Here is a 22614-nt window from a genome sequence, read left to right as displayed (position 1 = left end):
TTTTGCAGGGAGGGAGGTTTTACATATACGTTTGTTACGCAGGGTACCACCTAGAGGAGGGCACCCTGACCCGGCCAGTGACATGTAAAGCGGCCTCCGGGCAGACTGTGTCACTGTGACACAGCTGTCTGCGCAGTCGCGCCGCAGTGCACAGGAGCGCGCCCGCCGACTTTGCTGCTAGAGCTGTCCCCCGCCGACAGTACTCTACTGCTGCTATTGGAGCCAGCAGATAAGTATGAGCAGGGGAGGCGGGGGGGGAGCAGGTACTGTTTGCCCGGGCTTGCTGGAGGGGCCCTGGTGGGAGCCTGGATTCGGTCAGCCCCCACTCCCTCATAACTCACTGCAGCCCAGCTGCTGTGTGCCGGGCTGCAGTGGGAGACTGCACTCAGCTGCTAAGCAGCAGCCGAGACAGTCTCCTATGCCGGTGGGGGGGGAGCGATCAAACTGATCGCGCCCCCCATGGCATGCCACGGAGCTGAGGCTCACACAGTGCCCACTTCCCCAGAGCGCAGCGGTGCTGAAAAATGATTTAATTACACTTTTTTTAAGCCTAAGGGGGCATGGCCATGCCTCCCGCGATTAGGCCATGCCCCCTTCCCCCGGGCCCTGCGTGGCTCTCGGCAGCCCTGAGTCTGAGTAGGGGGTTGTGATGTAGGAGACTGTTATGGGGGGAGTGAGAGGGGCAGTGATGGAGGGGGAGGAAGAGGGGATATGAGGGGTTGTGATGGAAGTGACTGATGGAGGAACTGTGATGAGGGGGATAAGAGAGACTGTGATGGAGGAGCTGTGATGAGGGGGATAAGAGGGACTGTGATGGAGGAGATGTGATGAGGGGGATAAGAGGGACTGTGATGGAGGAGATGTGATGAGGGGGATAAGAGGGACTGTGATGGAGGAGCTGTGATGAGGGGGATAAGAGGGACTGTGATGGAGGAGCTGTGATGAGGGGGATAAGAGGGACTGTGATGAGGGGGATAAGAGAGACTGTGATGGAGGAGCTGTGATGAGGGAGATAAGAGGGACTGTGATGGAGGAGCTGTGATGAGGGGGATAAGAGGGACTGTGATGGAGGAGCTGTGATGAGGGGGATAAGAGGGACTGTGATGGAGGAGCTGTGATGAGGGGGATAAGAGGGACTGTGATGGAGGAGCTGTGATGAGGGGGATAAGAGGGACTGTGATGAGGGGGATAAGCGGGACTGTGATGGAGGAGCTGTGATGAGGGGGATACCAGGGGCTGTGATGGAGGAGCTGTGATGAGGGGGATAAGAGGGACTGTGATGGAGGAGCTGTGATGAGGGGGATAAGAGGGACTGTGATGGAGGAGATGTGATGAGGGGGATAAGAGGGACTGTGATGGAGGAGCTGTGATGAGGGGGATAAGAGGGACTGTGATGAGGGGGATAAGAGAGACTGTGATGGAGGAGCTGTGATGAGGGAGATAAGAGGGACTGTGATGGAGGAGCTGTGATGAGGGGGATAAGAGGGACTGTGATGGAGGAGCTGTGATGAGGGGGATAAGAGGGACTGTGATGGAGGAGATGTGATGAGGGGGATAAGAGGGACTGTGATGGAGGAGCTGTGATGAGGGGGATAAGAGGGACTGTGATGGAGGAGCTGTGATGAGGGGGATAAGAGGGACTGTGATGGAGGAGCTGTGATGAGGGGGATAAGAGGGACTGTGATGGAGGAGCTGTGATGAGGGGGATAAGAGGGACTGTGATGGAGGAGCTGTGATGAGGGGGATAAGAGGGACTGTGATGGAGGAGATGTGATGAGGGGGATACGAGGGACTGTGATGGAGGAGCTGTGATTAGGGGGATAAGAGGAACTGTGATGGAGAAGCTGTGATGAGGGGGATAAGAGGGACTGTGATGGAGGAGCTGTGATGAGGGGGATAAGAGGGACTGTGATGGAGGAGCTGTGATGAGGGGAATAAGAGGGACTGTGATGGAGAAGCTGTGATGAGGGGGATAAGAGGGACTGTGATGGAGGAGCTGTGATGAGGGGGATAAGAGGGACTGTGATGGAGGAGCTGTGATGAGGGGGATACCAGGGGCTGTGATGAGGGGGATAAGAGAGACTGTGATGGAGGAGCTGTGATGAGGGGGAGTGAGAGAGAGGCTATGTTGAGGGGCTGTAATGGAGGGGACTGATGAGGGGCTATGATGAGGGGCTGTGATGGAGGGGACTATGATGAGGGAGAGTGAGAGGGGCTATGTTGAGGTGACTGTAATGGAGGGGGGAGTGAGGGGCACCAAAATGTATACCTGCTTACCATAAAAAAAGGGGTGGCATTAGTGGTGTGGCCAGGAGGGTTGGTTGCGGGGGTGGGAAGAGAAGGTGCTCGGTAATACTGTCCTGGGGGAAGGGGGGGTTTGGCTCCTACATTTTTGTCCTGGCTCCTAGAATTTAGAAAAATTTGTCAAGCCCTGATATACACCCAAATACGGATGAACAGGGAGTCCCCAAAAGCACAGCCTGCGTTCATGTCCTTGATTATGCAACAAATTTTGCAAAGCTACAAAAAATCCACTCACAACAACAAGCAACACAATGTGACCACTGCGCTATTGAAACACATGGCAATTTTTCCCCTCAGTGTTACACACTGCAGACTTGCTCATGACATGAAGACTGTCAAACAATTGGGCATACAGTACTGCACGTTACAGCGGTTGAGCTGTTTACGGCTTGGCGTGAACCATCTTTCGTATTAGCACACCATGGCATGGCTTTGTCACAAGTTTTGTAATGTGCCAAAAACTAGCTACTTGGAGCTATTTGAGTATAGGTTATTTTGACACATCTTTAAGTTTAATGTGCTATTATCCACTTTAGTCGCTGACTAAACTCATTCATCATCTGTTTCAGCACCAGTTATATCAACAGTAAAGATATACCCCAATAGAATATTATAGGAGGAGGCACTTCATAACAAACAAAACTTTCATGAGGATTTGTTTTATTATTTATTCAGTTAATTGTACATGAAACATGACAGCACATTTTAGCCTTACCTACAAATATACTTCAGTAGATTGTAATTGACTGGAGGGAGACCTTTCACTTGCTTCACTAATTCTGCCACACCCTATAAATTACAAAAACATTATTATAATGAATGTTAATAACATAAAACACAAAACTGTATAAATTGACTACTGTAGGTGCAAAACGTGTCCTAGCTTAGTCAAAGATTATTTATTTATTTATTACCAGTTATTTATATAGCGCACACATATTCCGCAGCGCTTTACAGAGAGAGTATTTGGCCATTCACATCAGTCCCTGCCCCAGTGGAGCTTACAATCTATATTCCCTAACACATGCTCACACACATGGGTTAATTTTTGTGGGGAACCAATTAACCTACCAGTATATTTTTGGAGTGTGGGAGGAAACCGGAGCACCCGGAGGAAACCCACGCAAGAACAGGGAGAGTATACAAACTCCACACAGTTAGGGCCATGGTGGGAATTGAACCCATGACCTCAGTGCTGTGAGGCAGTTATGCTAACCTTTACACCATCTGTGCTGCCATAGATGTAGGCCAATGCTGTCGCAGCTGCAAATGTGTATGCAGCAGTGGTGCGAAAATATGTAAATGTCCAGCCGCCAGAATTTGTATTGAGGCGCCCACTTGGTCGCAGATCAGTCAATTATTAGCCTTCTGAGTGATCCTATGATCGCATAGAACGGCTGCCAGAATTGACACGCCAGAGCCATTTTTTACTGCCTACGGGATCGCAGTTGCAGGCAGAGACACTCTACAAAAATGGTTACGACGCACCTGCGTTTGAGTCGTCAACCTCCGCGTTGCCGCCCACAAACGGTCCCGTCTTGTCACTGACTTTGAGAATAAATCCTCTGTGCGAGCGTCATCAGTAATGAAACTTGACTCAGATGCATGCGCAGACCACCGATAATCGCTCAACTGCATAAACATCTGCACTGCGTCTATCCCTGAATCTGGCCGTGATTCTCAGTTGGGAACAAATGAAGTAACTGTGCACCAGGACAAACCATATTGTAATACAAGGGGTGCAAATATATTTATTATTTTTGCATGCAGGGTAAATACTGGCTGCTGTTGCATGTAGTCCACAATTATTTGGCAGCTTTATTTTTATGCTGCAATTTAAATTTGAGTTTGGACATCCCCCTCCCAAATCTATATCTCTGTGCACATTTTATATCTTCCCCACCTGCAGTGCACCATGGTTTTGCCCAGGTGCAAAGTTACTTGCTCTTTTTTGCTTTGCTCCCACCTCAGAATCTGGCCTTGAATGCTCCTATTTATCAGTTTGATAATTGCTATAATCTCTGCATTTATGCTTCAGAAAATATCCAGCAACAACCCACAATTACATTACAAACACCTATACTTACAAATGCTTTTCTCTTTTTTTTGTAAGTAGCCTAAGCCATACAATTGCTAATATATGAAAGATTCCTGCAAAATGATATACTATACAAACTGTATCATGTATTAATTCGAACTTAAAAGAGTCCTAGCAGCACCTACTCCCCTGTGTCACCCCAATAGCACATTGTGGTGGTCTCCTCAAATAACTCTCAGTGCTACCGGACTGCAGCTACCACTCTGGGGTATATTTACTAAAGTGCAGGTTTTTAAAAGTGGAAATGTTGGCCATAGCAACCAATCACATTCTAGCTATTATCTTCTAGAAGTTGCTAGATAAATATTCAGTAGAATCTGATTGGTTGCTATAGGCAACATCTCCACTTCTAAAAACAAGCACCTAGGCTTAAATATTAGTATTGATGTGCAAATTCATTCAAACAAAAATATATAACTAAACAATATAAATTAATAAATATTATTTCTCTTTTTAAAGCATTGGCTTTCGCCATCATGATAGGCAGCACCAATGTCCTTCTTAAATTTTTGGTAAATAGCTAACCAATGCTTTGCATGGAGAAGCTATGGCAGGAGAATCCTTGTGATAGCCAACGCCAGCAATTCATCTGTAATAGCCACCGCCAGCAATACTCTGTAATGGCCATCTCCAGCAATACTCTGTGATGGCCATCTCCAGCAATACTCTATAATAGCCACCTCCAGCAATACTCTGTGATAGCCACCTCTAGCAATACTCTGTGATAGCCATCTCTAGCAATACTCTGTGATAGCCATCTCTAGCAATACTCTGTGATAGCCACCTCTAGCAATTCTCTGTGATGGCCACCGCCAGCAATACAGTCACCTCTAGCAATTCTCTGTAATAACCACCTCTACACCGCAAGCCATACTCTGTGATGGTCACCGCCAGCAATACTCTGTGATAGCCACCACCAGCAATACTCTGTTATGGCCACCACCAGCAATACTCTGTGATAGCCACTGCCAGCAATTCTCTGTGATGGCCATTGCTGGCTACAGGCATTGAATATTAATAAATATGTTACAAAGTATTGTGATTATTAACTTTAAAGCTCCATCCCCCTAAAAAAAAAACTACCTCTACCCATGACATAATGCAGAAGTGCATGTTACATCTGATATCAGATAGAATATAATCATTACAAATTAGCGAATTCTCTTGGTATAAATAAATGAAGAGTAGGAAAATGGTGTTTTAGGTAGGATCTTACACCGTTCATCCATTACTTACAGATTCCTCTTCTTTGCTGAGCTGTTTTGCACATGAGAGAAAATCCTCAAACTTTGAATATGGGATGACAGGCTCTGGCAGCTCTCGCAGGTACAGCTTCAGAAGTGAGGCCACTGTGTGGACATCTGTATTACTGTAGATAACAGGAAAAGCAGGAAGTGGTTAATGTTTATAAGTCTGGTCTAAAGGAGCATCAGTCTGCAAATCCATAGTACACTTCCCAAGCTATGCCGCAGATTCATATATCATTTCTCTACAACTGCATACTAAACCCCTATTCCATTCTCCTTCTGTCTGCATTTCCAGTCACACCAAATGAAATAAATTTGTATATTTATCATTTAGCTAAAAGCAAGTCCCTACTGACAGATGCACTGCGTGAAATTTGTATAGCTTATTTAGTATTAAACAGGCAGCTGAGTAAGCAAAACAATGAATCAGAATCTGGTGTTGTATTATATCTTTCATATTATTCTGATTTACCTTGAAATAAAAGAAGAGGACTAGTGCAGCTGCAGTACGTAGTTGGTTAGCCTATATGTAAGCTGCCCCAACTAATCCATACTGGTTCTTAAACAATTTTCCAACTTGACACTTTGCACCCTGTAGAAAATGCCCAATTCATTGTTACTATACTATATTTTACTGATGACAAAATGTAAAAACAAAACCCAGGATTGTCATCAAACATGAATTCAGCCCAGGGAGCAACAAATGAGGCTTAATCCTGGGCACACACTATATAATGTATCATGCAATTTATACTGTAGTTCAGATGCTGACTGGAACAAAATAACATACGTCCCAACATTGGTGGTTCAGTGGTAGGGACATCTGATTGCCTTTGGCGCGTGCGCCCAAATAGGGGCATGGCCTATCCGTAAAAGGGTGTGGTCTTATGGCACTTCCCTGTTAAATCACTCAAGGGGCAAGCCCAGCAACCCTGGAGATGCTGGGCTGCCCCCAGACCCTCCCTGCACAGTGAAGAGATGCTATACAGTAAAACTGATTTGTCCCAACTTCCCCCAACCACAGTACACCCATGGGTCGGACGGGGGGACAGTACCTGACTAGCGGGACTGTCCCGCCAGAAGCAGAAGGTATGACAATGTATAGTGTGTACACCATCGATCCGTTTTTCATCACATTGTCCCATTTGCTGTGCTGCACGTCAGGTGAGAGTATACAATGTACGACGCGGTGCTGTTACATGAAGCATGTAATGACACATTGCGCTATTGTATGCCGGATCGTGCAGTGTGTACGGCGCATGCGCTGTATCATTACATCGGCTGCTGCATCGCTGGTTTGCACCATCGTGTGGTATGTACCCAGCTTTAGAATGTAAGCCTTCACAGGCAGGCACTCTTCCTTCAGTCTCTCCCCATAGCACTATTCCTGTCATTAGTGCAAATATGTTGTCCTGTCTCTATTCGTAATCGGTATGAAATACTGATGGACGGGATGCCGGCTGTCAGTACACTGACAGCGGCATCCCGATGGTTCAAATCCCGACAAGGGAACGGTAATGTTTCCCTGTCCTATTTACCACCTAACCCTCCTTTTCTGCCCTCTCATACTAACCTTCCCTATCCTGCACCCTAACCCTCCCGGTAAGTGCCTAAACCTAACCTAGTGCCTAACCGTAACCCTCCCCCCCTTAGTGCCTAACCCTAACCTCCCCCCGGTGGTGTCTAAACCTAACCCCCCCTGTCTAGAGCCTAACCCTAACCTCCCCCCTCCCGCAGCCTAACGCTAAGTCCCCCTGGGGTGCCTAAACCTAACCCTCTCCCCCTTCCTCGCAGCTGATACTTACTTTTCCCCGATCTCCTTACGATCGGGATGCCGTCTGCCGGGATTCCGTTGTCGGCATCCCGGGTCATGTTGGGATTCTGTCAACGGTGTTCTCTCGGCAATTGGCATTCCAGTCCCGAGGTTACAGCAGACGGCATCACGGTTGTCGGGATCTTAACCGCATCCCCTAAATTCTTCTCATCAGTGACTCTGATGGAAATGTATCAAATCTTCTAAAGAGGGGAGAAGTTGCCTATAGCATTAGCAACCAATCAGCTTTGAGGTAGCATTTATCAAGTATATTCTATAAAATGACACGCAGAAGCTGATTAATTGCTTTGGGCAACTTCTCTACTTTTTAGAATGCCTGATACATTCCCCCACTGATGTTCTCTGTCCACCGACTACGTAGGTACAAGTTCACACAGTGCTGTTTTTTCCCTACTCCCCCCGTGAGACACAGAACTGCTTTCTTTTACAAGCCAGTCTCTCTATCCGATCCTCTACTGTCACTGTCTTTTATCACTGTGCTTATGGTTATTCTATGTATTTATGCAATATTTGTGTAATTGTGTTCTTATCACTGTATGACACTGCAAACACATTGTGAAGCCCTATAAATAAAAGTTAATAATACTAATAAATAAAAACGATAGGTACTTTCATTACTGTATGTCCAGTGAAAATATGATTTGGTGGCACACGAATCAGGATGGACCACCAGCATTTACAGTAACATTGTTATCTTCCTTGAACACTCGGTGGTCTATTCTTCATCACTTAAAATTAACATTTTCACCTACTTTTGTACAAATTAAGTAACGGGGCTATTCATTATAAAGGTAATGCAGGAGATATCACTGATATATCCTGCTTATCTATCAGCCCCGATCTGTCCCGCTGTATGGGGACCTAAATTCATCAAGCTCCAAAAATATCATATTTTCAGGACATTACTGCAGGAGCATTTGCCATCTTCAGGTAGTGTTTGCTCCTGCACTCCCGCTCCTTCCCTAGGGGAAGGAGTCCCGTGTTGCTAAGATAGATCCTTTCGGATCCCTTCGCCCATGTCCGGCTTCTTCCTTCGAATGCTGGGGCTTTGTGCGCCTGCATAACGCCCAGGTCACGCAGGCACACTAGCACGAGTCAGACCTGGCATTGCTTTAATGGCTATGGAAGTAGCAGTGAAGAAGATCGCAGAGACAGCTGATTTTCTGACCAACTCTCTCCACACAGAAGCAATGTTGAATTGCTCCGGTGATTTTGTATCCAATGCTGCTACTCGCAGTGAGTTGGATACTTAATTATCTTAACATAATGAATGGAACCCTAAGGGACATATTTACTACAATCCACATTTTTTATGCGGAATTGATAATATTATTTCACGTAAATTCGCATAGTGAAGATGAATGTCTTCATGCAAATTTACTAACTTACTCTTGCTAGGAGATGGGCTTCAATAAGAGACCCTCCTGGCAAAGAGCTGGAAGCAGTGTGATAGCGTAAAACTATCACACTTCTTCCGGGGACGGGTCCCTAGCAACCAATGCGCATGTGTGGCTGTAGACCAGCGCAAGCCCATAGGCTACTATAGGATAACGCCATCTGGAGACGGCGTTATCGTATCAGGCCAAGCTCCGGAATAGCTTGCATTGTGGAACTTAGTAAATCCGGCAGCTTCACAGGCACCACAAAAACCAATGGGCGTTGCAGCTGCTGTCGGAAATGGAGGGACTTCTGCAGATATCAGGGATATCTGCTGTGATTAATCTATAGTACATTTTAGGGAATCCTTCATATTTGTGGGTATCCCTCAAAAACAGACGTAAATATTATTTGATAAATAGGCCCCTAAGAGGCAAAGTTTCCAAATCCCATGTTATGCCATGTTATGGACAGGCCCGCCAAGGCCCGGCGGGCCCCGGTAATAGGGGTCGTGGCCTAATAGCAGGAGGCATGGCCACGCCCCCTTGCCAATAGGAAAAAAAAAACATTTGCAGCGCTGCAAAGTGGCGCTGCGCGCTGGGGAGGTGGGGCGCTCTGAGCCCCCTCAGCCCGGCGCAAAGCCAGGGGGGGCGCGATCAGTGTGATCGCTCCCCCGCACAGACATAGGAGACTGCTGTGGCTGCTCCTCAGCAGCCACAAGCAGTCTCCAACTGCAGCTCAGCACACGCTGTGTGCTGGGCTGCTGTGAGAGGAGGGGGCGGGGCGGCGCTGGGCCCTCAGAAAGCCCGGGCCCGGGTAATCTGTACCCGCTCCCCCCCCTCTCGTCGCCCATGGTTATGGAGCCCAGTATGTCAGCAGCGAATGTGTCCCATTCTTCCATGAAGATGTATACACTGTTTTCAGGTTCCAGGTGCTTCAATGTGCACTTCATGCTTTTGATATAGAATGGCAGGCTTACATCACAGAAAGGTGTTCATACAAGTATGGGAACATTAATCCTGAGACCACATTCAGGACAGATTAGAGTAGTATATCATGGGTGCCAATGCCTGGCAATAAAGTTGCTCTGTATTCTACCTGGAAATAGGATGCACTATGTAATTGGCAGTGGCGTAATTAGGGGGGGGGGGGGTCGAGAAGAGCATGTGCCCTGGGTGCCCAGGCAGGCCCAGCAGAGTGGTCACCACCGGCCTGGGCAGCGTATCCAGAAGTTGCTATTATAGAAGAAATGTCCCTCAGCAATGTAGCCTCTCTCCTCTCTAAGTCTGATCACATCTCCTCCCCTTTAGTCATATTCACATTTCAAAATACAGTCATAGTTGGGACTCTAACCTGTCACTTCATGTTTGCAGTCAGAGAGCTTGAGCAAAGCAAGGTAAGACTGTGAATTCTGTGAATTCTATTTCACATTCTACTTCACATTCTTATTAATCTAAAATACAGTCATATCTAGGATTAATCTAAAATACAGTCATATCTAGGATTAATCTAAAATACAGTCATATCTAGGATTAATCTAAAATACAGTCATATCTAGGATTAATCTAAAATACAGTCATATCTAGGATTAATCTAAATACAGTCATATCTAGGATTTGAACATAGCACCTCAAGCTTTGCAGTCAGTCACTTTACATTTGACATTCTGGTATCAACATTATGAATGTCAACATAGTGAATGTCGACATGGTGACTGCATACCTCTGCTAGCCCGCATTTGACTGACTGGTAAAAAATATGATTGCCTAGTCCAGTGGTTCCCAAACTGGATGCCATGGTACCCTGGAGTGCCTCAGGGCACTTGCAGGGGTGCCAGTTTGGTGGTCCAGTACCAAATAAAATAATTTTTAGTCAGTGTGACAGGCAAAACCAGTGCTAATGGCCGCCAATAAAAAAAATATGTTGACAAAAAGAAGTGCAGCCCTGTCACCCACCACATAACTGATCCTAAGTGTGACATATAAGCCCAAATTACTTAATGTAATTTTTGCTGAATTTCTCAATAAGAAACCTTTGGCCCAGGGGTGCTGTGGGAAAATGCTGATACTCTAGAGTGCCGTGATTCAGAAAAGTTTGGGAACCACTGGTCTAGTCATTTATATCTGGATATTCACACATATTTCTTGGTAAGACAAAGCAATAATATACTCACAGCACAAGACACAGAGGGGGCGAGTCAATTATTTGTGTGTATTGTAGCTTCTATCTAAAGAGCCCGGGTGCTATTCATTTGTTTTGTGCACACAATTGAATCACCCCCTTAATTCCCACGACGGTCCCTTTCTTGCAACCTAATGTACAAGATTAGCTACATTAAGCAGCTAAATGCACTTGTGACCAGCCCAGAAGCCTTACTTTACATGAACCTCAGGAGGGTGCGAGCAGAAATCTGCGATAAGTGCAGCTTCAGGGCTGGTTGTCCAAAACAACTGAATAGCTTCCTGGGCTCCTTAGACAGAAGCTACAAAAAGAGACAGGAGCTATAAAAAGGTCATACATGAAACACATGTAATTAATACAACTACCACTAGATGGCAGAATGTACCTGCAGCACACAAAAAAAGAAAGTGTATAATCAAACAAAATTCTTACAAGGAAAATTACAGTAATGTTGATAAACTAACATTTTGACCTTATTAAATATATCGAATGTATTAAACTGCATATTCCATTTTAATAAAGATATATACAATGAGACTTAAATTGTAAACTAACACTACTAAAAGGATCAATCAGGTTACTTTATGACAATTATAATAAAATTAAATTTAATTTTACAATTTTTGTTTCATGATTTGGAAAGATCTTTGTTCTTTCATGACTGGGTCTCTCAGAGTGGTGCTGTTTTAATACAGCACATTTATATGCACAGTCTGTATAAGGGCTGGTTAGAACCGAATATTTTGCTTGATGCTCACCAATTGCCCTCAACCAGTCCTCAGAACATCAGTTACAGGTCACACTGTATATACATAATGGGCCTGATTCAGAGATGGGTGGATTTGCAGAGTCGCACACAAGCGGCTGTGCAAATAAGACCATCTCCGATGCAAATGCAGAAGGAGGTGTCAGACACCTCATTGCTGCTTTTGTGATCCCAGCACTTCGACCGATGGCGTAGGCTGGGATCGCCATCGAGACCATCGCTTCCCGTTGCCTGACCGGCTGCTAGCCACGCAAGAGGCCAGGAATCTGCATCCGCCGACGTTGACCCTGACCTTGTCCCTCCCGGAAAACGGAGGTGAGACGCCTCTGTTTCCGGGAATAGCAACCAGACATGCCCCTGCTCCGCCACCCAAACGCTGCAGCATGTCAATCATGCTGCGGCTTGGGGGTGTCTGCAAGCGAGATCGCAGGACCCTAAAAATCAGAGATGTGCGTTCATCCTCAGATAAATGTACATCTCTTAATCAAGCACTATGTTCTATCACAGCCACTCTGTGAATCTAATGCACCTTGTGCAACTTTACTGGTGAAGAAATATGAACATACACGTTAGATATGGAATACAGTACATGCAGGAAGCATTAAAAGCATTATGGTTGGTAGGTAACAAGTCAGGTCGCTTGCTTTCCAACCTACTGCGAGGTACAAGCCTCCTAGTGATTTACAGCCCTGAAAAATTCTAGGGGCGAATTGACGTGTAAGGGAAGTGATATTTCCGAAATTTTCAAGCGTTTCCTAACTGACATATACTCCCAAGAAGATTTAAATATGGATAACATGAGAACATTTTGGGAACATCTCTCCTTACCCCAAATCATGTCAGAACAGACCACCTCACTGCTTGCCTCTGTAACCACTGAGGAAGTTCAAGCGATTATTAAAGTGTCAAAAACTCTTAAAGTTCCTGGTCCAGACTGACTAACGAGTTTTATAAACTATTACTATCCAAAATCTCACCTACTCTCACGTTGTTCTATAATTCTTTGACTAAAGTTGATTCTCCACCTTTACATTTGAACACAGCTAAAATAAAGATTATTATTACCTTAAGCCAGGTCGTGGTCCCCTAATGCCTTCCTCATATAGACCAATATCATTGCTTAATACTGAATACAAATTCTTTCCAAAAATTATAGCTGAGCGCGTGGAAGCGCGTTCTCCCCAGTATTGTGCATGGAGATCAAACAGGGTTTATATGGGGGAGGCATTCGGTTATAAACATCCATAAGGTTTTGGCAGCCGTGTCCCGGGTGGGTGGCTCTTGTGGGGGTGGTCCCAGGTTCTTATTATCACTCGATGCAGAAAAAGCTTTTGACCTGGTGACCTGGGATCACCTCTATGAGACTATCCGGAGATTTGGCTTTCCGGTCCAATTTATTCAACTGTTACAATCTCTCTATACATCCCCTTCATCTTAGTCAATGGTTTCTTATCTTTGCCTTTTCTTATACAGAGGGGGACAAGGCAAGGATGTCCACTTTCCCCCTTACTGTTTGCTTTAGATCTAGAACCCCTTGCAGTGACTTTGTGCAATCTTCCTTTGTACTCAGGGATACGTATCGGGCACTTGGAGTTAAAGGTCTCAGAATTTGCAGACGATATGATGTTATTCTTATCCAACCCGGTTACGTCTATCCCTGCTATAATGAATCTATTCCGTATTCAGCTCTTTTTCTGGATACCATATTAATGTACAAAAATCTGAGATACTCCCATTATCCTCCTCATGTCAATCTTTCCTATCGATGCCTGTCTTGTCACAATTTCATATTGCACGTCAATCCATTATGTACTTGGGTATCCATATTCCTGCCTTTTTGCATAATCTCTATGATTTAAACTTCTCACCGGTTATCAGAAAAATAATAATTCAATTAGATAACTGGTTACAGTTACCTCTTTCATTGCTTGGGAGGGTTGCTCTGATTAACAGTATAATATTCCCTAAACTCTCTTACTGCATTCAAATGCTACCATTAGCTTTGTCTAATGCAGACATTAATATATGTTCTAAAGAATTTACAAAATGTATCTGGCAATCTAAAAAACCAAAGATTTCACGGCTTTGTTTAATCCAAGCACGAAAATTAAGCGGTTTGGGTCTTCCTGACATTCGCGCATTTTCGCAGGCAGCTTTTTTCCGCTATGTGGCTGATTGGCTTTTACACCGTGATAATTTTACAATTTGTTTATTAGATGAAGCACTCTTTGCCCCTTATGCCCCAGCAGCTCTTCTTCATCTCCGCAGGACATCTATTCCCCCACACATACAAAATCACACTCTTTATAAAGATACCTACTCTGCCTGGGTGGCGGTAAATAGAAAACTTGGAGGGGACCATACTAGATCCGGATACATTCCTATTTGGGGTAACCCTGATTTCTTGCCTTCTATACATAATACATGTTTTTTACAGTGCAAATGTTAGGGGATTAAAGCCATATCAGATGTCTTCGACCCAGGAGACCATCTGCTTTCTTTTCAGCAATTGCGTGATAAATTCCAGATCCCCAATTCCCATATTTTTATGTATCTTCAATCAAGACACTTTATATCTAGTAAATATCCTCAACTCAACACTCTGAGCTCGTCTCACACGGACGTTCTTCACTCATTACATTTCTTGACATCGAACTCATTTCGTATTGGGTACTTATACTCTGATTTGACAGCGCAGGACCCTATACGTCACTGGAGATCTCTTTCCTCAGCCTGGCATAAAGACTTGCCTGAGCTAACAGATCTTCCAGCTGTTCTCAACCACTCAGATAAAATTTTTAAAGTGTTAGGCTCCTCGACACTTCAGGAGGTTTACTGTACATAGAGCATATGTTTCACCACTTCAACTCCATCATATGCCCCCTCAATATTCTGGTCATTGCCCAAAGTGTAATATTCAACGTGCAGATTTTCTCCATAGTATGTGGTCGTGTCCAAAAGTCCAATGTTATTGGAACAAGGTCTTACATTTTATTAACTAAAGATTTCATCTTCGCTTACCTCTCCATCCATCACCGCTATTATTTGCTAACTTTGATATATGGAGATTAACATATGATATTAATCACCTTATCCCCCTTTTTACAATTATTGTTAGTTTTCGAAAAATAATTTTCTTCACAAATGGGTTAAGAAAACTGCCCCATTAATAGGTGAATTACAATTAGCCCTTTTAAGTCTTATTTATTTGGATCGCAGAGATACTTTTTTAGAAATAGAACGAGGTGTCCACCGTTTCTACAAAAAATGGGAACCATATATTATCACTCTCCCGGAAACTACTCAAGCTCAAATTGTTAGGGCTTTTGAATCGACCACCTGGTACTTTTTTGCGCCGAATATCTTGACTTTGGTCTTCTCATATATGGGTCTATATGAAGTTATTTTATTATTACATCACCCCTGATGTAGTTATGTAGTTTTTATTTAATTATTTTAAAAAAAGAAAAAAAAGAATGCCCCCTTGATATTCTCTGTTGATATAGAGCACAACATAAGGTTGGTTTATGTAGAAGTGTACACTACTGATGGTATGTGAGCGTTTCCAAGCAGGAACTATTTTCCCCTCATACCCCTCCCCTGATTTTATCTGCTTACCTCTCTTTTTCCACTCCTCCCCATCCCACTCAACTAAAGTACCAAATATGACATTTCACTGTCTAATTATTGTTGTTTATCGTATTATGTCATCTTTATTTTGTTATAATGTAATTGGATTGGTTTATACAACTTTTACTGATTTATATTTTCTGCAACTTATTGTGATGACTCATTTTTGAAATGTCTCAATAAAGTGTTTAAAAAAAAAAGAAGCATTATGGTTAGTTTGCTATTTACGTGGTCCCCTGATTTTGTAAATAAGACATACAATATTCTTGCACTATTTTAATCATACTGAGTTTCACTTACAATGAGAACACTGTATGCAATGATTGCTAGTTGCTACAAAAATAAAATAAATTAGTTGTGAATTGCGTGTATCCATGCACAGCTCATAGATTTAATTTTTTATTCTCTGATTTGTGGTATAATGATACTCAAGCTCTGCATAACCCACCATAATGTTAATTGATGCTAGACAAAAATAATAATAAAATAAATCAGACAGCAAAGAGATAGCCCCTCTTTATTCTAAAAACAAACCTAAAATTGAAGATGTGAACTCCTTCTCTATATAGAATACTCCCCAAATGCCAAAAATATGGCAATCATTTTTATAAACTTCTCTCTCTGTCTTGCAGCTGCGCACTCAAGTGGGAAGGTCACCCCCCCCCCCCCCCAGAGTTCTCAATTCCTGCTAGACAGACATACAGTGCAGGCCTAACCCCCTCACCTAGCACGTGGTGTAAGTTCATCCCAGACACCCGGAGGCAAGTTATAATTTGGTGCCCCCCCTTCACAGCCGCTGACACTGTAATGTAGCAATTTGCATGCAGACAGGCTATAAATAGAAGAAGGCAGCAGCTGATGGTCTGACATGGAGCTCTCCATAGTGTATGGTGGCTTCTCAGGTGTCCCGGGAAGGGGTGCCATGTATTGGGCAGCCGTGACGATACACTCCATGTACATAGTTACAGCACTAAGTGGGGTGAACATGTTGTGGACAAGGTTCCCCTTCAGAGCTGGAGCTCGGCGGCAGACGCCTCCATTGTCTCCCATAGTTCTGCCCCTGCACCCACCTAAATGCATAGCCAGCACTCCCTGGATGCACAGGACTGAGTATTGTCAGCACCTAGAGCTGGGAATGGTCATCGACAATTAATGGTTTAAAACCATTGATTGAGTTGCCATCCTTGGCAGAGATCTTATTGTCATCCACAATCGATGGCACAGAGCTCCGCAATATTTTTTTTTCTTCCCCCCTGGCACTGGGACATAAAGCCTAGATCCCCTCCCCCATGCAACCCACAAAGCCCTGCCCCTTTCTCTGATGTTGACTGATGATGATGCCATCGATGGTTATCCCACTGATGATCATCCCTATTTGGAGCCAGCAACCATGTCCACGTCCCCTAAGCATTCCGCTAAGGGGGACAGAAATTAAAGAATTGGGAGGAGTGGGACAGGAAAGAGAGAGATGGAGGGACACAGGGAGAGGGGGGAATAGAGTTGAAAGAGGGAGAGGGGGGAGGGCAGAGATGAAAGAGTGAGATAGAGACAGACAGGGAAAGCAGGAAAAGAAGGGACAGAGATGAGAGAGACAGATAGGGGTGTGTGGGGAGGGACAGGGATGAGAAGGTGGGGGAAGACACCAGTCAGTGCTTGGAGCTGGTGAATCCGCCTTGCACAACTCCCCACAAGCTCCATCGCTGCCCCCTGATAAGGTCCCTATTTCATAAAAGCTTTTTCCTTTTTCAAAATTATTCAATGTCCAGTCAGATCATAAAGAAAATAATATCTTTTTACTTATGAGCAAATATTCATTACCAGAAGACAATTAGAGTGCAAATAGAGAAATACAAGGTAATACAGAGAAATACAATTCAGCCATTATAGTTACAGTACATCTCAGCACGGCATGCCGGGCACTTCAGTCCAAAAGTTCCCTCGCGAGCCCACTTTAGCAGGACTATTTCTTTATCTATCAGACAATGTCATCAAGGTTTATCTAGATGGTCATTCTTATCTTTCTCAACATCTGTGGATCCATCTTTGAGTCATATTGAAACGTGTAGGCCTGTGCTCGTGTACCCTGCCCTATGTCACACTACATAAACTTGAACTATGTTCCAATTTGCTTCTTTCACTCTTACGTTAAATTACTTTAACCTTTATCCCACTTGGCTTATGTAATTTTAGCAGCCATTTTAACTTATATAATATATATTATCCCATTACAAACTATCTATTCTTTTATTATCGCATTCTTAATAATAAAACGTATCTTAGCATGTCTTTAGCTTCAGCATTAGTTATGTATACAGGGGCACCACAAAGTTTTTAGACATATAGTCGCAAAGGTGGTGGTGGTGGGAGGGGTCGGAGCTAGGTGTAGCAGGGAGGAGGGGGCAGAGAAGGGCTGTGGGGTTGGAGGAGGTAAAGCAGCTAGATAGGGGAATATCTCTGTGCCCAGCCTCATGGTAACCCTGCTCCCTACAACCAAGTACATAAATTGGCTCCTCTAAAATGTTCTTTTTTTGGGGGGGGGAGCGAGTCGCCCCCATGCCTATCCCCCCCTTCCCATTCCGGCTCCTATGCATGTATATATATATAGATATATATACTAGCGACCCACCATGGCTTCACGCTGGAGAAATTTTGAATTTACAGAGATAATATTTATAAGATTGCCTTGTAGATGACATTGGTCATTTTTCCCCTTGACGTCATCACGAGAAGATTTAATTCTGACGTGACAAGCAAAAAGGCCACATATAGTTGTGCATGAGCAAAACAGTCTTTACTTAAGTCAACTGCCACGTAAGTGTCTTTCCCTATGCTTTATTTACCATCATGTCAAAGCTTACTCTTACCAGGAATTGGACTAGTTTGAAATTAAATAAATATTAACATAAATGAAATAGGAACAGAAATAAAATGGAAAAAATTTAATTTTGTATCAGTAAACCGTGCTTACATTAATTTTTATTGAGAAACTGGATAACACGTATCACTCTCTACATGTCATAAAATAAAGTCCATCGTTGTGCTTTATCTTTATTGGTTTCGGCAGCGTAAGACAAGAAAGCGCTTGAACATCCGTTGTTTCATTGACTTGCATCACTAAAATCGTTACTGCTCGGGTGCCTTTTGTCGTACAGTAATGTTTCATACACCTAAACCTTCCTCTACAAATGCTCCATAAAATAGTGAAAACTGCCTCAAAATCCATCCAGTGGTTCACAAGATTAGTCTCAATTAAAAAACAGATGGCTACCAGGGACTTTATTTTAAACTATGTATATATGTATCTGTATATAAATTGTAGAAATGTAGCCAATATAAGTTTTATATTTGTTGGGATACATAACTGGAGAGGGTGGCATAAGGCTGAAGAGACACAGGGGGCATGAGGCTATAAAGCCACAGGGGATGGCATAAGGCTGGAGAGACACTGGGGTAGTATGAGACTGGAGAGAAAAAGGTGTGATATGAGGAAGGAGAAACCCCAGGGTGAACAATGAGGCTGGAAAGACACAGAATTGTGCATGACTCTGGAGAGTCATATGGTTGGGCATGACTCTGGAGAGACTCAGGGGGGGACATGAGGTTGAAGAGACACAGGGGGGGACATGAGCATGGAGAGTCACAGGGGAGTGACAAAAGGCTGGAGAGACACAAGTGGTATGAGGCTATGGAAAAACACTGGTGGTATGAGGTTGGAGTGACACAGGTGGAGGATGAGACGGGAGAGAAGTGGGGGGCATAAGACTGAAGACACACAAGGTAGGCTAGAGGATAGAAAGAACATTTAGTAATGGCGCCAGAGAGACACAGGGGATGAGTCTATATGTCGGCCACAACAGCTAAGGACCCGGCCGTTACTCCCTCCCTCTTTTTTGCTTTACTTTCAACTCAAAATAATCTTCTCAGTGTACTCTCTATTCCTAGTGTTTGTCGTATACCAATAACATGATATATAGTATTTGCTGTGAAAAAAGAAATAGCTGATAAAATAATCAAGCAAAAGTATACAGCTCCATGTATAATCATACAAACCCAGTATGCAGCATATACAACCAGGGGCACAGAGAGGAGTCTTTCTGCAGGCCTGGCGGGACCCAGACATGCAAGGGAGGTACAGCTCCAAATAGCTTGGCTAGGTCACAATGGCATATGTCCCCACATGTTTAGCCTTGTCCTCCTAATACCGAGTTTACCAATATATCTCCTTGCACCCTGTATACAGCTCAGGCAATTAGATGCTATAAGTCCCTTTGTTTCTCCAACTTGTCCTCCTTCCTATTTCCATTAAGCTTGAATACCACAACCTCCCCTGCAAATTATCTACATACAGTTAATATGTGTAATAGTTTTTTTTAAGTTGGAAGCCATATACAAGAAACAATATATGGTAAGATGATAATGCAAGGTGACAGGTCACCCTAGACTTGGGTCTGTGTGGACTTTATGCAAACCTGGGTCTAGCACCAGATCCATTACACACTGCACTCTTCCCTGCACACCATATTCCACTTCGCTAATGCTGACCCCAAATAAGACGTTCACGTGAAAAGTGATGGGGGTGTTGTGCTGCAAACCATATCAACATGCCCCCTCTCCCTGCAGCATTGGTTGCAAATCCCAGCATTACGCATAGGAGGGCATGGCCATGTTTATGTTATACTAATGCATCACTATTAGGGGTGTGCACCGGCCACTTTTCGTGTTTTGTGTTTTGGTTTTGGATCTGGATCTTTCTTCGTGTTTTGGATCTGGATTGGTTTTGCCAAAACCACCCTTCCGTGTTTTGGGTTCTGGGTTTTGTGTTTTGGATCTGTATTTTTTTTTAAAAAAGCATAAAAACAGCTAAAATCACAGAATTTGTAGGTTTTTCTGCTCCTATGCTATTATTAACCTCAATAACCTTAATTTCCACTCATTTCCAGTCTATTCTGAACACCTCACACCTCACAATAGTGTTTTTATGTCCAAAACGTTGCACCGAGGTAGCTGGATGACTATGCTAAGCGACACGAGTGGGCGGCACAAACACGTGACCCATCTAGGCGTGAAACTGCAGTGGCAGACAGGATGGCAGTTTGAAAAACTAGGCCCCAAACTGTACATAATGCAAAGAAAAAAAAGAGGTGCAAGATGGAATTGTCCTTGGGCCCTCCCACCCACCCTTATGTTGTATAAACAGGACATGCACACTTTAACAAACCAATCATTTCAGCGCCAGGGTCTGCCACACAACTGTGGCTGAAATGATTGGTTCGTTTGGGCCCCCACAAAACAAGCTGGCAATTAATGTGTCCCTGCACAAACTGGCTCTATGGAGGCAAGATGTCATCCTCATCCTCCTCATCCACCGATTCCTCACCCTCTTCAGTGTGTACATCCTCATCCTCACAAAGTATTAACTCGTCCCCACTTGAATCCACCACCACAGGTCCCTCTGTACCTTCTGGAGGCTGGTCTCCCTGGAAGAGCTGATAATTCATTTTGATGAACATCATCTTCTCCACATTCTGTGGAAGCAACCTCCTACGCCTTTCGCTGACAAGGTTCCCGGCTGCACTAAACACTCTTTCGGAGTACACACTGGAGGGGGGGCAACTCAGGTAAAATAGAGCCAGTTTGTACAGGGGCCTCCAAATTGCCTCTTTTTCCTGCCAGTACAGGTATGGACTGTCTGCCATGCCTACTTGGATGCTGTCACCGATGTAATCCTCCACCATTCTGTCAATGGTGACAGTATCATATGCAGTGACAGTAGACATGTCAGAAATTGTTGCCAGGTCCTTCAGTCCGGACCAGATGTCCAAACTTGGTCCTGCCTGCCCTGCATCACTGCCAGCGGGTTGCCTAGGATACCTAAGTTTTTTCCTGGCAGCCCCAGTTGCAGGAGAAAATGAAGAAGGAGCCGTTGACGTGTCACGTTCCGCTTCAGCTGACAGTGTGTTCACCAGCAGGTCTTTGCACCTCTGCAGGCTTGTGTCGGCCGGAAAGAGAGACACCACATAGGCTTTAAACCTAGGATCGAGCACGGTGGCCAAAACGTAGTGGTCTGATTTCAACAGATTGACCACCCTGGAATCCTGGCAAAGCGAATGAAGGGCTTCATCCACAAGTCCCACATGCCGAGCGGAATCGCTCTGTCTTAGCTCCTCCTTCACTTTCTCCAGCTGCTTCTGCAAAAGCCTGATGAGGGGAATGACCTGACTCAAGCTGGCAGTGTCTGAACTGACTTCACGTGTGGCAAGTTCGAAGGGCTGGAGAACCTTGCACAACACGGAAATCATTCTCCACTGCGCTTGAGTCAGGTGCATACCCCCTCCTTTGCCTATGTCATAGGTGGATGTATAGGCTTGTATGGCCTTTTGCTGCTCCTCCATCCTCTGAAGCATATAGAGGGTTGAGTTCCACCGCGTCACAACCTCTTGCTTCAGGTGATGGCGGGGCAGGTTCAAGAGTGTTTGCTGGCGCTCCAGTCTTCGGCACGCAGTCGCTGAATGGCGAAAGTGGCCAGAAATTTTTCGGGCCACCCAAAGCGTCTCCTGCACGCCCCTGTCGCTTTTCAGAAAATTCTGCACCACCAAGTTTATTGTGTGAGCAAAACATGGGACGTGCTGGAATTTGCCCAGATGTAATGCCCGCACAATATTGGTGGCGTTGTCAGATATCACAAATCCCCAGGAGAGTCTAAGTGGGGTAAGCCACTGGGCGATGATTTCCCTCAGTTTCTCTAAGAGGTTGTCGGCGGTGTGCCTCTTACTGAAACCGGTGATACACAGCGTAGCCTGCCTTGTAACGAGCTGGCATTTCTGAGATGCTGCTACTGGTGACGCTGCTGCTGTTGCTGCGTAAGGTGATACATCTACCCAGTGGGCTGTCACAGTCATATAGTCCTTAGTCTGCCCTGTTCCACTTGTCCACATGTCCGTGGTTAAGTGGACATTGTGTACAACGGCATTTTTCAGGACACTGAGGACACTTTTTCTGACGTTTCTGTACAGTCTCGGTATCGCCTGCCTAGTGAAGTGGAATCTAGACGGGATTTGGAACCGGGGACACACTACCTCCATCAATTGTCTAAATCCCACTGCACTAATGGCGGATACCGGACGCACGTCTAACACCAACATAGCAGTCAAGGCCTCAGTTATACGTTTTGCTTCAG

At 44.6% G+C, this 22614-nt stretch overlaps 1 protein-coding gene across 7 annotated transcripts in view; it reads right to left on the bottom strand.

Moving 5' to 3' along the window:
• The window catches only part of ARHGAP24 (Rho GTPase activating protein 24), a 664176-nt gene that overhangs the window by 18204 nt on the left and 623358 nt on the right, over nt 1-22614 (bottom strand). For all 7 annotated transcript variants that reach the window (XM_088445039.1, XM_088445045.1, XM_088445040.1 and 4 more), the window contains 2 exons: nt 5639-5771; nt 3020-3093 (listed from right to left, as the gene is read on the bottom strand). In XM_088445039.1, the coding sequence (XP_088301165.1) occupies nt 3020-3093; nt 5639-5771 (207 nt within the window). The remainder of the gene's footprint in view (nt 1-3019; nt 3094-5638; nt 5772-22614) is intronic.

Source organism: Taudactylus pleione, unplaced genomic scaffold, assembly GCF_031769625.1.
Source record: "Taudactylus pleione unplaced genomic scaffold, aTauple2 ptg000376l, whole genome shotgun sequence".
Classification (NCBI taxonomy): Eukaryota; Metazoa; Chordata; class Amphibia; order Anura; family Myobatrachidae; genus Taudactylus; species Taudactylus pleione.
This window is presented reverse-complemented; position numbering and strand designations above follow the sequence as displayed.